General features: G+C 39.6%; 1 protein-coding gene across 1 annotated transcript in view; it reads right to left on the minus strand.

The window, feature by feature from the left end:
- Window positions 1–15,532, minus strand: part of CSMD1 (CUB and Sushi multiple domains 1) — a 1,958,110-nt gene that overhangs the window by 1,592,276 nt on the left and 350,302 nt on the right. The window contains exon 2 of the mRNA XM_032869815.1: window positions 7,849–8,065. Within this exon, the coding sequence (XP_032725706.1) occupies window positions 7,849–8,065 (217 nt within the window). The remainder of the gene's footprint in view (window positions 1–7,848; window positions 8,066–15,532) is intronic.

A 15,532-nucleotide genomic window follows, 5' to 3' on the forward strand; every position in this document is an offset into this window, starting at 1 on the left:
TGTATTTATTTTTAACTGAAAAACAGAGAGATCACTTCATATCAACCATCAAAGATCACATTTCCTAATTTCAGTGGTGTGCTATAATAAATATACACTAATTCATTTAGTCTCTGTGGAAAGATAAGCAATCTTGATCTTTTTCAGTATTATCAAAATGCACCCATAAACATTCTTTTACATATATTTTGTCATGTTTGGGGGTATTTTTGGAGAATAAATTCATAGCACAGTCTTGCTGAATGAGTTTGTTTATAGTTTTTCGATCTGAGAGAAATTTCAAGATTTGTATCTCAAATAATCCTTAAAAACTCTTGACTTGTCAAAACATGTAAAAGTGTTGCTATTCAGAATGGTGAGATATTATTTTGCATTATTATTTTAATTGGCTTTAGTTATACTGATTGCCATGAATTTCTTATAGTTGAACTCTTTGGTCATATCTTTACCAGATTTTCAGATAAATGATTTCATTCCCTGATATTTCTGCTGTTGTATTTTTTTCTACGAAGGACATCAGCTCTTTGTCTTGCATAGCTGTTGTGAATTCTTCTTCTCAATTTGTCATTTGGCTTTTGGGTTTTAAATTTTAGAAGGTCAAAGTCTTCTGCCATTTTCTTCATGATTTCTAAGTGATGTGTGCTGAAGAATTTTTTTCCACTACTTTTGTTTTTCCATATGAATATTTAAATTGGTGACCCAACGTATCTCTTCTGTTATTAAGTAGTGAGATAAGATTGTATATTTTGTAAAACCATGCCTACTTTCAGGCTCCCCTGACTAATGCAACAAACTCTCTTTGCTGAACATGGAATCCTGTTTCCAACCATTTGTTACTCTTCTTGTCATCTGTTCTCTTTCTAAAACTCAAATGCATTTCCCTATGTCTACATGTTTATAAGGGAAATTCTGTCCTAAGAGTTGGAAGTTTTAGGCAATTTTCCACACACATATACTTATGATGAGCCAAAAGAGTTCTCTGACCGAATGAATAAAGTTTGCCAAGATATGGAAATGAACCATCCGTGTTTGGCTACTGCAGAAAAAAATCGCCACAGCTTGAAGAAGTAGTGGTTAGGATTTAAATACATGCTAAAGCTTGCTTGTAGTATTACAAACAAAATTCTGCCTGTCTCCCTGGAATGCTTCATTATTTTATCTCTGGGACTTCTACTTACTAACAATTTCATCATTTTTGTTAATAAACATAAGTCTTATGAACATACATACATATATAAAATATAGTTAGTCTCAAACAAAACTACCTATTAAAATCAACTATATTATATATATTAAAATCAGTTATAATTTATATAATATATAGTATTATATATTACACACACACATATATATATACATACATATATACACACATATATTAAAATCAGCTATAATATATAATATATATTACACACACATATATACACATATGTGTGGGTATATAATATATGTATATATATATATATATATATATATCTGTATTATAGGTAGATATAGAGACAGAGATATACAGATACATATCTATGTTCAGGCCTCAAACTTATCCTTGAATTTCTGGTTTCCATGCTAATCCACAGGGGACCACCAATTAAAAAAACAAAAACAAACAAACAAAAAACCCACTACCCCTTACCCAATAAGCATTGAGCTGTCTGTCTATGAGTTGCTAAGTTAGAGCATATGTTGAGAAAAAAATAATAAAGAAAGAAAGCAAGCAAGCATATGGTGAGAAAGGAAATTTGGAAGATGTATCAGAAACATTTATTTTTTATTTCATCACTTAATTCTGTATGTAGAGTAGTGGACGTGGTTGATAAATTCACATAATTCTCGGAACATGATAGGTTTATATACGAGGACCAGATGCCACCACTGTCCCCCTCAGCTTCTCTGAGGGGTCCCCGCTAAGGCAGGACAGCCCGTTGCATCAGACACATAAGCACTGCTCGAGTTTCTGGGCTTCCGTGGCTAGAGACATCAACTCTGGGCAGCGGGCTCTCGTGCTTTGCTCCCCCTAACTACAAGGCCCTTCTCTCCGGGCTCTCCCTCCCTCCCTCGCCAGGTGCGGGTGCGGTCACACGGGCCATTCCTTCCCTTCCTGACCGTGAGGCTGCCTGAAGATGATACGGCGTCAACATCCATGTTGGTGTTAGAATGGGACTCCAGTCGCTGTGGAATCTCCTATGCCCACTTTGCAGGACGTTTATCTGAGTCTCAATTGGAGCATGAGTCACCACCCCAGCTAAGAATAAGATGAGGCTTTGATTTTTATCTATTGATCTGTGAGTGTCTCCGCCGGGACCTCATACCAGCAACAGGGGATGGAAAGGCAGAATTTAGGCATTGCTAGATCTCAAGGCTAATCTATTCTGAGTGCAATTAAAACCTCTTCTTAGCTCTTCAAAGTTCCCACGTTCTAAACACCAGATATAGTTAATATTACCCAGGTTTCTTAGCTAATTTAAATGCATTCAAACCCATGATTACAGTGCAGAAAAAAAAGCTAGAGAAAACTGTGATATTTTAACAACACTTATTAATGATCTCTTCATTGGGATGGCCTTATCACATTAATCTCTAGCTTATTATCATCATCATTGCAGAAAACAAGGGATAATCTTGTCTAAGTCACAGGAGAGTCAAGATCATTGCCAAAGCTATTTTCTTGTATGCTGCAAAAATTGTGGAATAATATATTCTGATTTCCCACATATGCATGCCATAATTTCCCTCCATAGGTTCACTTTCACTCATTTATTGAGGTTATAATGAGATTTCTACTCCAAGTTTGATATTATAATGTTATCACAGTTGGAGGTTCATGGCAACTTCAATTATTTTCTGATTTGGAGACAAAAAACACTAGTTCACTACTTCATATTTAGAGATATGGAATATCTTACTGGGTAACAATCTCTCTCTTGGACAATTAACTCATGCTTATCCAGAGGAGAAAGACTAAGTGAACATATCCACCAATACCAGAGAAACACACTCATGACCCATGTCTTGGCTTCAAAGGGCATATGTTCTACTTGACATACTCAACACAGATCTACAACCCCAACAACAACTTCAGAGCTGGTGTAATTTCAAAGGAGCCTATCCTTCAAGGTCTATGTTAGTGGGAAGTGCTAAAAGAGCTTAGAAAAAAATGAAACTTCGGGGGTGTTTTCATTACTTAATGTGTATGCACAGGGAGAATTTTCCAAAGTAGGTATAACGAGAAGTGGGTTTTGGAAGTAGGATATCATTTAAGTGAGCAGAAGGAAGGATGAGGAAGTAGAGATGATCAACATACTCTCCCAAGATCAGATCAAGGAATAACTCACAGATCCATTCCACTAAATCATGAGCTCCCACAGTGCTGTAGACAATGTTTGCGACCCTGCTCCCAAATGCTTATGTTGAAATCCTAACCTCCAATGTAACAAACACTATTTGAAGGTGAGCTCTGTGGGAGGTGGTTAGGGCATGAGGGGAAGGCCCCGTGAATGAGATGAATGCCCTTCTAACAGAGACCCTGAAGAGCTACCATGGCCCTTCTGCCATATGAGGACACAGGAGAAAACAACCACCTATGAACCAAGAAGCAGCCCTTCATTCGACATTAAATTTGCCAGCACCTTGATCTTGAAGTTACAACCTCCAGAACTATGAGGAATAAATGTCTTGTTTTTAAAGGCCATGCAGGGCCTGGTGTTCTGTCATGCAGCCCAAGTAGACAGAGAGAATTAGAAATGAGTACAAGAGACTGGAGGTCAGACATGTAGTCAGGGGTCAGGTTACTGAGTTCCTTCAATATCAGGGCCCTGTTTCTAGAAATGCTTATATTACTGGCAATACAGAACACAGCAGGACTGTAGTGAATGTTTCCAGGTGGGGAGGTGTGAGCCTAGGATGAGAACGTCACCGTGTCGGTGTACTGGTCAACCCAAATCCCCCTCTACGATAAGAGAAGGGGCTTCGCTGGAGCCGCTTCTGTGAGGATTAAAGGAGGTTGTGGCTAATGCAGGGATGTTCCAGAATATGGAGTGTAAGACATTACAACAACATGGCTGAACCAGTGTGGGAACTTGAGAAACAAAGAGGGGGCAGAGTCTATAAAGGGTAAAGAGTCAAAAAATAGCAATAATGTGACGGGTCATAAAAACCATTCGTTTTAAGTCTAGGTAATTCAAAGAGCCGATTTTTTCTTTCTTTTTTAAGTAATCACTACACCAGTGTGGGGCTCAAACTCACTACTACAGACCAAGAGTTGCATGCTCTTCCTTTTTTTTTTTAAGATTTTATTTATTCATTTGTTGGAGAGAGAGAGAGAGCCCAAAGAGGGGAGCAGCAGAGGGAGAGGGAGAAGCAGACTCCTTGCTGAGCAGGGAGCCCGCGATGTGGGACTTGATCCCGGGACCTGACATCATGACCGGAGCTGAAGGCAGCCACCTCACCGACTGAGTCCCCCACCCATCCCAGGAGCTGCATGTTCTTCCCACTGAGCCAGCCACGTGGTCCTCAAGGAGCACCCTTCTATTTCTAATTTTGAGTCAAAACTCTTCTTTTGGGTTTAAGAGAAGCCTTAATTGACCTTTCCATATCTCCATGTTAAAACTGAATTTACTGCCGGAGGTGCGCATCATGTATGTTTGCCTGAGTTATATAAATAATTCAAGCCGATAACATAAATTGTATGTCGGGTTTTTTTTGTTGTTGTTTGCTTTGTTTTGTTTTGCTTCAGAGTTTTTTTTTTATTTATTTTTCTTTATTTCTTTCAGAATGCCTGGGTGGCTCAGTCAGTGAAGCATTTGCCTTCAGCTCAGGTAATGGTCCCAGGGTCCTGGGATCAAGCCCCGCATTGGGCTCCCTGCTCAGTGGGGAGTCTGTTTCTCCCTCTGCCTGCCGCTCCCCCTGCTGGTGCTCTCTCACTCAATCTCTCTCTCTCTCTGACAAATAAATAAATAAATATTTAAAAAATTTTTAAAAATAAAGACTTTTTTTTCTTCCATAGGGTAAATAATATAATTAGTCTTCACTGTAGGTCAAATTACAACATGAATATCAACAATTCTACCCTCCACATTCTCGGTTCTGTTAGCAGTTAAATCTAAATCGTATACAATTTGGAAAAATTTTCTTCATTGTGGTTAAGCAAAAGAGATTTCTTTATAATAAAACTCTCAAGTTCTTGAATAAAAAGCAATTACTCTGTTTTGTTAGTTTCCATGTTGAGCTACTAAGGACAGTTTCCGTGCAACAGTTCATACCGGTACAGCGCTAAGAAAGAACTTCCGTGACACCTCAGTGCATCAGGACAGACATCAGTCCTCTTAGAAAACAGCCTTAGAATCCCAGAGCTGCTGTCTGGGTTGAGCTGGTCAACTAGACACCCGTCCCAAGACCTAATGGGAAACAGGTAGCAAGCAAGGAGACGAGAAGCTTCCCCACCTCGTTAATTAGAATTTGATTCTATTTGAATCAGCCAGTCTTGAAATGTTGCAACCATCTAACAATGTCCATGTTTCTATTTCATGTCCTTATTTATCCAAAACGTTATGTGAGTGAAGACTCCTAGCACCAAGCAGTCTGTGGCATCCTGTTCCTGATCTGTTTTGCCTATTTGTGTCATGATACCTGTCATGGTCACTTCTGTCCCCAGAAGATCTCCCCTCTGGCCACAGACTGTCCACAAAAGGCAGTCCAAGTATGGAGATACAAGATAGATTACAGAATTTAATGGATGAAAGCATTTTCCTCACCTTAAGGACTGGAAACTGGCAGAAATATGACATATTTGTCCTCTGTCTCAAACAAAAAATTGTAGGTAACTGAGTAACTTACAGGAACCCAAGGAGTTTTTCTTATCAGCTTGTTTGCTTTGCTTTCTCTAGTAAAAGTACCTAAGTCAGTAAAAAAGTCATGATGTCATTCATATAATTCACCTACATTTATAAAGCTCTTTGAGGTACTGATAGCAATTTATATACTATTCACTGAAACAAAATGCAGTGAATCCAGTTACTCCAACCTTCATATTTCCACTGCTATCTTGTTAAAATATTGAAGATCACAGGAATGCTGTTTTCTAAACGTTGGAGTTAACATATGAAGTGGTCATAAGGCGACTGTAAGGACATAAATTGTTTAAAGACAGGGAATCAACATTGTAGCAGATTTCCTTTAGAATAAGGTAGAATTATAGGAATTAAGATAAAATTATAAATTCAAATAGTTATAAAACAAAATATAAAATAAATAATATATATTAAAATAAAAATATTTTTAGATTTTAAAATAAAATAGGAAATATATTGACAGAGAAGTATCTTTATAGAGTACATATGGAGAATTTTCTTAATGGAAAGAGAAATAATTGCCTTGAAAAAAGTTATATGATGATATTAGAATAAATTTGATCTCTATTTTTATTTATCCTTTTCTTTTTAAAATTTAATTTAATTTTATTTTTTTCAATGTTCCAAAATTCATTGTTTATGCTATTTTTTAAATGTTACATCTGCAGTTTCTATTACAATTCTTTCTATTGTTACAATATACCACCATTCTCTAATATCATAATTTATTTGCAAGAAAAACAAGTAAATAACTAATCTTTAGAAGAGCAGAAAGTGGGTAAGAAATCTTATATCAAATTACCCAGGATTATATTTGTAGAAACTTTCCTAAACATCCAAAATGTAGGGCCATGCATGTTAGACAGGGAAAAGCTTACCTAGGTCATTCATAAAAAGAGATAGTTGTGTGCAATATGTGACAAAAAGGCAAAGAGTTTCTAAAAATAGACAACAGATGTTGTAAATGATCCAGAAAAAAACAAAAAGTGTTGTATATCTAAAAATGCATAAAGTATAAAGTATATCATTATATATTTAATATATTAACTTATATATATCTTAATTATTAATATGTTAACTAGCTGTACAATTTTCTGTGGTCGGAGGAGACTTTTCTCAATCCACAAAATAAAACATAAAGCATGTGATTTGTGTGTAATTCTGTTGGCAATAGCAACAATACCATTTTATTTATGTAAGCAGTAAATTTCTCTGCCCACTGTCCATTTTTCTACAAAACTTCATATAGTCAACAATCTCTAATTAGTATAAAATTTTAAAACCAGAAGATAAAGCCTCATTTGCCTTATTTAAGAATGTTTAGCAGTTTATCTAAGAAAGTCCAATTTCTTTGAAAGGGACATTCCTCTCCCCTTTGACAAAAAAAAAAAAAAAAAAAAAAAAAAGATATACTTGCACAGGCACAATTCTTTTCTGGCTGATAAAATAAAAAAAAAAAAAAAAAAGTAACTTAAAATCATCCCAGAAAATTTTTGTTCTTTCTTATGGTAGAAATCATAGATCGAAAGAGAAAACTGATGGGGAATGGAATATATTATGATTGTGTGAACCAAAAATTCTCCGAGGAGCTCAGTATTCTTTCATGTTTTTATCCCACCCACATCCCAGACTCTTTGTCTTGAGTGTGTTCTCTGACAGTGTAAAAGTTCCTTCTGTTGTTCTCTGGATCGTACTCATCTGCCCTCTTTGCGACTTCTCTCTCCAATCCACAGTTGCTTAAAAACAATGGTGTATTGTAACTTTACTGGAATTACCTTGACAACACCGTTTTACAGATCTATAACCATTTGACGTCTATAAATGAAGGCAATGATTGCTTTCAATAGAAAAGTTTTTAAGAATTAAAAAAATGTGCACAAAGGTCTACTTTTTATTGTAACTAACACTTTCTGATAATTAAATTCAGGTAATTCCAACTGACTTCCAGAACCTAAGTCCCACAGTGCTGCCTGATCTGTGATAGAAAGAGCCAGTACTTTACCTCACTTTCAAATTCCCTTGTTGGAGCTGGCCGTCGTACACCGATAAAATATCAAAATCTTCTTCAAGGGCAAAGGTGTGGAACGACAGTTGTATCCGATTGCGTTCTCCTGTGATAATGATCCAGGTGCAGTTAGCGTAGTTTGGATAACCGTGCGGAAACCCTGGGCTCTCGATGGTGCCATTGGGACCCTGGACTAAACCGCCACAGTTCTGACCTGAAAACGAAGGCACACACAAGAAAACAGCATATTATTTTGGCCTATCTTTACTCTGTGATTTTTTTTCTTAATTTCCAACCATTTGGCCAATTTTTATAAATGACTTAGTTTGTGACCCGTCGTGCATAAATATGGAATGATAAATTGCGAAAGTGTTCTCCAGTGCGAAGAGGTGGGGTGGGGGGAGGGAGGCAAAAAAGGAAAATGCACACATTTAAGAACTCATATTAGAAATTTGAGAAAAAAGTTTTCTGTAATTTTCAAGTACGTCTTCATCGCTACCAAGCTGCCATATTCGTGAAACAAATTTGGTGCCAATGATCTGCTACAGCATCATGTTGAAGCTGAAAAACTCTGCCTTTAAGTTCCTTGCTCAGAGAAACGACACTGACAGACCCACAAACCACTCTAAACACACACACGCACAAGCACACACACACGCACACGCACACACAAGTTATCCATACGGCCGCAACCTGAAGCAGCATGAGCCATCAGCAAAAACCACACTCCGTGTTCAATCTATTCCTACCTACACTGGCAAAGTCCCACAAAGCAAAGAATAAAACAGCACTGCTGAAATCTACCCAGTTTGAAAGAAAGGGCGTAAAATAAGAGAAATTAAATTATGCAGAAATGAAGGAGCAACCCATTAGAATAAAGGACATCCCTCCATCGGTGTCCTCCTTTCCCCTGGGCAGGATTCAGCAGTTGTCAGAGGAGGGTGACTGACATCCTTGCAATGGATGCCATTAAAGAAACGCTCAGAGTCAGGCTTCCCTAAGCAGGATGCAGGGTATCCCACACTGGGTTCTCCTTTCTTATTCGAACTTCCCTTAGATAGGCTGAATTAGGATTGCTCTTACTGTTCAAGATGGACATTCGTGATATGACGATTTATAATAAGATGTATAAGAAGAAATAGATTTTGGTCTTTGTCCCCTTTGGCACAGAGCTCCTAAAACCTTCAGAATTTCCTAAGGGATGTAAGAAGAAAAAAAAAGGGTCTTGTGTCATGTTGATGAGAGGACTTTTGGAAAGCCTGTAAGGTTGGGGGCCAGTTGCAAGGGGAAACAACCAAGTGATTAGAGGGTTTGGAATGTTCAGTCCCATCTCCCTGACCTCCCGGAAAGGGACAGGTGCTGGAGGTTAGTGGCCGGTGATGCCTATTAATCGATCATACCTATATAACGAAGTCTTCATCAAAACACAAAAAGGAGATCACAGGTTTTGTAAACTGTAGCCCCAGGATTCAATGTACAAGGACTTGTGGCGGAAGGACAGTGTCTGGGAGATTAGGGACAGCCGCATGCCTGCCCGTCCGCTGCATTCCTACTACCAGATAAACCCCAGGACACGTCCCTTCCTGACCTCCCCAGGACCTCTCCTGCCTGACAGCCCTCCTCCTTCAACAACCTGCTTGTGCTCGTCTTTCTGCTCCTACCTGTTTCTCCCACCTCCTCTCTTCTCTCCTTCCCACATCTAGCGTAGGAAACTTTAGAGACATGCCCTGTTCTGTCAACTTCTCATCGTGAGCCTTCCACGGCGATGTGTGGGTCAACCAGCCAGAATGAATGTCAGGACAGCCCGGCCATCTGAACTACCCTGGTGAACACATTTCCATCACCGTAACCGCGAATCTCACCATCGTGGGAGGAAACAAAGTAACTCCTACCAAATCCTTCCAGCTGTACTCTGCCTGGTGTTGGTGAGTAAGTAGGCTCTGAAAACCGCCTGTGGGCTTTCATCCTTCTGCATCTGGACCTTTCCCATCAACATGCTTAAATGTATTTCAATGTTTTGACAGGAAGAATATAGGAAAGTTTGGGAGGGACCGGGGCACACTCAGATTATTGTACATAGTGTAAATATCTGAATACAAATGTTATCTCGGCTTTTACTGTTGAACCGCAAACAGATTATTTGCGACTACATTTTTACATGTTAAAAAAATACAAGAGTAGCTCTCAGAGAGTCAAGTCTTTCCCAGGAATATTATCAAATGCTGGTGGGAGTTTGCTAAACCTTAATAAAAAAAAGATTTAATGAAAGGGATTTATGAGTTTAAAACCAAGGAACTAATAAGAAGCCCATTTTCCACTAAATTTAAATCTAACAATAACACTGTAACAAGTAGATATTAAAGCTGTGGGGTTTTGAAAGGTCTTTAAGGAAAATAGCTTTTCTGGTTTATCTAGCAATTCTTGCTTCACAATAAATCAAAAAGTGAAGACTTGATTATAAATTGGAGGAAAGAAAAATAAATTCAAGAGAAAAAGTGTCAGCTGGAAGGTAGCTGCTATTATAGACCCATCACGCTGAACCAGATTATCAGGTATTAAGATTTTTCCCGTGGAAGAACATTTAGGCTGTAGTGGGTCCCAATTAGTACTGTGCATTTTGAAGAATGAGTCACATTTGATCAACAGATAAATTTTCCACAGGCCCTGGCAGAAACTTCGGGAACTGCTCAAAAGTTCAACAAGTAACCCTCCACTTTGGCTGCACATTCTAAACAATGTAGGGCTTTTTCAGGTCAATTTGAATGGGGTGTCTGGACCAAGAACATTCAGGACAGCCCTGAAGATCAGAACTGGAGATCTGGTCCTACTGGAGACCCCATCTTATTAGGAAGCTGTAATAAGCCGAACAGTGTTTAATTGGGACAAACCTAGAAACATAGACAATGGCACAGAGTTGAAAGCCCCAAAACAAATTGACGGAGGCGCGGACTCTAGATTTTTAGCAAAGGTGCACTGCACTGTGAAAAGCATGGTATTTTCAGTATATAGTCCTGGGCCAACTGGACATCCAAATGGGAAAAATAAGCCTCGATCCCCCTTACGACGCACACAAACATCAAATCCTATTGAACTGCAGACCTAAATGTGAACTGTAAGACAGTCCCAATGCCAAAAGAAAACAACATAAAAAACCTTCTTAACTGTGGGGTAAGCGAAGACTTCTCAAATAGAACACAAAAAGTAAGACTCCTAAAAGGAAAGAATGAAAAAGAAACAGAAACATGGGGATGTTGGGATTCAACAAATGGCTTGCTCATAATATAATAAATAAGCTTCAGAAATCAATAAGAAAAAGGTAATAGAATAGAAAAATAATGATTAGAGGCAGCTGGGGATTCAGAATCAGAGTAGGGTTTTTCCAAAATTGGAAAGAGATGACTGGATCCTAAAATGGAAATCCTTTGGCAGCCCCGACCACTTTCTCACCGGAGCCAGTGCTGATCCAAAAGGTAGAAGGAAGCACCCTTTTGTGGTGCAGGAAAAAAAAAAAAAATGAAATCCTGATTTCACTGGTCTTTCTTTGTAGGAACAACGACCCCACGCTGCTTTACACCAAGCAACTTTTGGTCCCACTAGGGAATTGTGAACTTGCCAGCCAGTTACTCATGTCTCCCGTCCCATTAAATCATCTCGACTGTTAAGAACAACACCACACAGGGCACGTTTATTTGTCTCAGCATCAGGACGACAATGGTATTGACTAGAGCTCCTAGAAGTAATTAAAAATCTCTATTATTGTTGCCTGGAAGGACGTCTCCTTAATAACGATTACCGTAAAGTTGTGCACCTCAGCATCATCGTGACCTGTCTGGGGTTCACGCTTCCTAACACACTCACCATATGTAATGGCTGACACCACCTATAATTAAACTAAAATTACTCTCCAAGTGGTTAATTCCAGGATGTAAAGTGATTATAATTAATTAAGGCAAATAACTTATAGATGATGTCCTTCACTGGTACCAGAATTTGCTTCAGGTATCTTGGTAAGGTATGTCTGAAAGAAGGATTGCTCTAATAGCAAAACGTTCTTTCGGTTGAATAAAATAAAATAAGAAATAGATGAATGTATGTAGATTACACATGACATCTGCAGGCATCCTGAATTTACGTAAGTTACACATAGAGTAAGGGTCTGGCCTGTGGCCCCACTACTGGCAAATACTAAGGTTGGGGTTCTTCCTTAAACGTTCCCAGCAAGGATTTGTGCCTGTCTCCCCTATACGATTTTCCCCTCTTGGTTCTTACACTGTAATGGGCACTTGCCTCCTACAGAAAACTCTCAAATATTTCAAAAATGTTTCCTTTTTATACAGCTTAAATCTATGCTTCTCAATTTAAATGCAGACCTTAAAAATAGCTTAAAATAAGCAGATTATTTTAACTGGAAAAAATTTGATGGACACATCTTCAAATACTGTAAACATAATCGCACATTAATATGTTGCTCAATGGGCATCAATTGTAAGTACTTTTTTAAAGTTATATTTCCCAAGGGCACTGAAGTAATCTGCAGATAAGTTTAATCTTTTAGTGAATCATGTTGTTCTTTTCAAGACTGAAAACTCAGTTATGGCAGAAGAAAATGCCTAATGGTCTTCTTTCTTCAGGTACTGGTGTTGGAAGTTACCTTAACATCAAATGTCAGTGTCAACGGGAGAAAAAGAATTCGTGTGTACACGCACATGGACGGCACACCTAATTTAGATGCACAACTCGCAGAAACACACAGAACCGAATCCAGACCCAAGCTGTTAGGTGCTACAGTTCAAATTTGCAGTTCAAACCCAGTCAGAGCATTTCAATACATGCCTGAATTTGAAGGGATTGGTGTCTAATAATGTGACATATTGGTTCTATCTCAACGAAGCCAGGAAAACAAAAGAACCTGGTATCTAAATCCTCCAGCAGTTAAATTACACCTTATGAAATACTCAGTTCATTCTGAAGTAATCAGCAGAATGTATCAGGGACCCACACAGAGTTAATTTAGTATAGATTTCTGCTCAATTTAGAGATCCTCAGCACCACGGCGTCCAAAGCAGAGGATTACCAGCAGGCATTTTAACTCGCTCTCAGACTTTTGGAGTGAGGCACTGTTTTCAAAATACGTTTTCACACAGAATCTCGGTTGGCCAGACAGCAGCCCCGCAACATGGCGGGCACAGACATGGAAATGCGGATCGAGCTGGAGAGCCTTTCCAAGTTTCTCAGAAATGAGGGAGGGCTTTCTGACACCAGACGCTCGTGTTGGTTCCACCAAGTCACAAAACCACAGCTGTGCCACCGGAGACGAGCACTGTGCGGAAGGCAGACGACCCTGTGCTGGAACAGCGATGGAACCACAGTGAGTGGCTCCGACCACACCACACAACCGTGATGAAACACAGACATTCAGAAACTCTCTTCCGCTCTTCTCAGAAACCGACCCACGCCCATATGAAGCAGCGTTTAAAACTACAGAAATCACTCATAACCCACGACCGAGGGTAACTATTGCCGCCACTCCTGGACACTTCTCTTGTCTCGCCTGGTTTCAAGGAGCGCTGTGTTGCCTGACTCGCGTGTTGGGGATGGCCAACTTGCCGGCCCTGCAGGATGAACACGAGCCGGTTCGAACTGGATCCGGGATGTGTCTTGCTTCGTTTGCTTGCTCCTTGACGCTGACCTTGATTCTGAGAGGGTCCAAAAGAGCACCCCTGCCTCGTCAAGAAGACGAGAGAAAAACTGGGAAAACTGGGAAAACTGAGTGCCAGTGAGGGCAGAGCTAACGTGTGTTCAGCAGGGGTGTACCCATGGATGCGACACACGTCCTGGTCGAGCCTGGGTGTCTCGTGCCGAGTGACAGTTTCCTACCTGGGAAACACTCAGCTGAGAACATGGCGCCACGTCCTTGCCGTTTTTGAGGTGAAGCGACCTCTCCGCTCTGAAGGGTCAGCACACTGGGGTCTGCACCCCTCCGCAACTCTTGCTGCCTAATTTGTGTTCCAACTTAGCACGCACCTTTCATTTCCTAAAAGAAAGTATCTGCTGGGATGATTCATCTGTGACCCATCCTGGTCAGCCTCACGCATCTGACGAACGAGTGTGTGCACAAGCGAACGCCTTCCTCATTCCACAGTTGCTCGCGCCATTGTTTACCTCAATTCTGGTCCTGACGACCCATTCTTAGGAAGTAACAGATAGAATTCTTGCAAAACTCAGGTGCCAAGGACTCGGCGTGTACTATCTCATTTAATTCTGGCACAGCCTCTCAGGCAGGAGCTAGCCCGCCTTCTGGGCTGCTAGCTGTTACATTCAACTGCACAAAGAGTTAAGATAATATAATGCCCTTCGTCTGTAAAACCCCATTCTGAGAGCAGATATTTTCTGTCCGGGGCATTTTGACTTCCATGATTCAGCTCACTGACTCCAGGGAGATAGGGTCTGTGTCATTCAGTAGTGAAAGAAGCCATACAAGGAAAGGACACCCCATGCTGAAATCTACCAACACCGACACCTGCCATGTGATAATGACCACCGGGGCTGCCGAAAAAGTAATCCGGAGATGAGGAGATTTGGCAATTATATAATTATATTTCAACTACCTGGTCTGATATCATTTAAAAGAGCAAATAAATTTGCATGTAAACACAGAAAACGAGCAGAAGCTCTGTGAACATCACAACTAAACCTCAGTAAAGACAGACATAAGAAAATAAACACGTTTATATCCTGTTGCAACAAGCACAGATTAACACACTGATTTGTTTGGAAAACCATGCAAATCGCGAAAAATTTTTAAACATATTTATTATACCCAGCATAAATATTTATTATACCCAGCATAGTTATTATACCCACTCCATTCACTCCCTCTATCCTCTCCGCGAAAGCAACAGTTTACCTTTATCCCATCTTATGCACATTTCCATGCAAGTGAAATTTTACTTCCGCAAGCCCAGATTTTGGATCTCCAAAGCCTCTCTGCTTTTGACATTTTTATGGAAAGACAACACTGCACATCCATAGGTTTGCTACAAGACTAAAAATTGCCTCCTCTTCTTGCTGTAACAAGGTAGTAACTCCGAAGTTAAAAAAGAAATAGTTCACTGTAATCTCCACTTGAATTTTTCATTGTCTTTAATGACTAAGGAGTATGACATATTTTGAAGGGATCCGCGTTTCAAATATCAGGAGCCCTCAAATGTCAGTGATGGAAGTGGAAGTTTCCCTGATCAGAGAAGTACTTTTTGAAGCAGTAAACAAATCAAATATGCATTAAACTCTGCATTATCTTCTACAGTTTCATCGATTAGTTCAGGGTCTGCATTATTTGGAAAATGATTAATTGCACAGAGATCACGACTCAAAATGCCCTTCCTAGGACTTTGATTAAGGTGTTTCAAAATTAAGGTGTTCAGGCATCTTCTAGGAACAGCATGGCCTGAAGGAAGGTTTAAAAGCATTACTTCTCAGTGTATGAGGAGGAACTGCATATTGCCTCCTGGAGCTGAGAGCCTTAGGGTGCTTGGTTTAGTTTTAATCCCAAACACTTATGGGAGATTACTCACAACGTGAGCAAAGGAAAAAAAAAAAAAGGGTAGAAAAGCCAGAGGCTCATGAGGCTGAGATGGGGCCAAGGAATCAGTTCATCTTTAAAAACTCCACAGCCCAAGAA

Source organism: Lontra canadensis, unplaced genomic scaffold, assembly GCF_010015895.1.
Source record: "Lontra canadensis isolate GAN:19392208 unplaced genomic scaffold, GSC_riverotter_1.0 scaffold39, whole genome shotgun sequence".
In the NCBI taxonomy this organism is placed as follows: Eukaryota; Metazoa; Chordata; class Mammalia; order Carnivora; family Mustelidae; genus Lontra; species Lontra canadensis.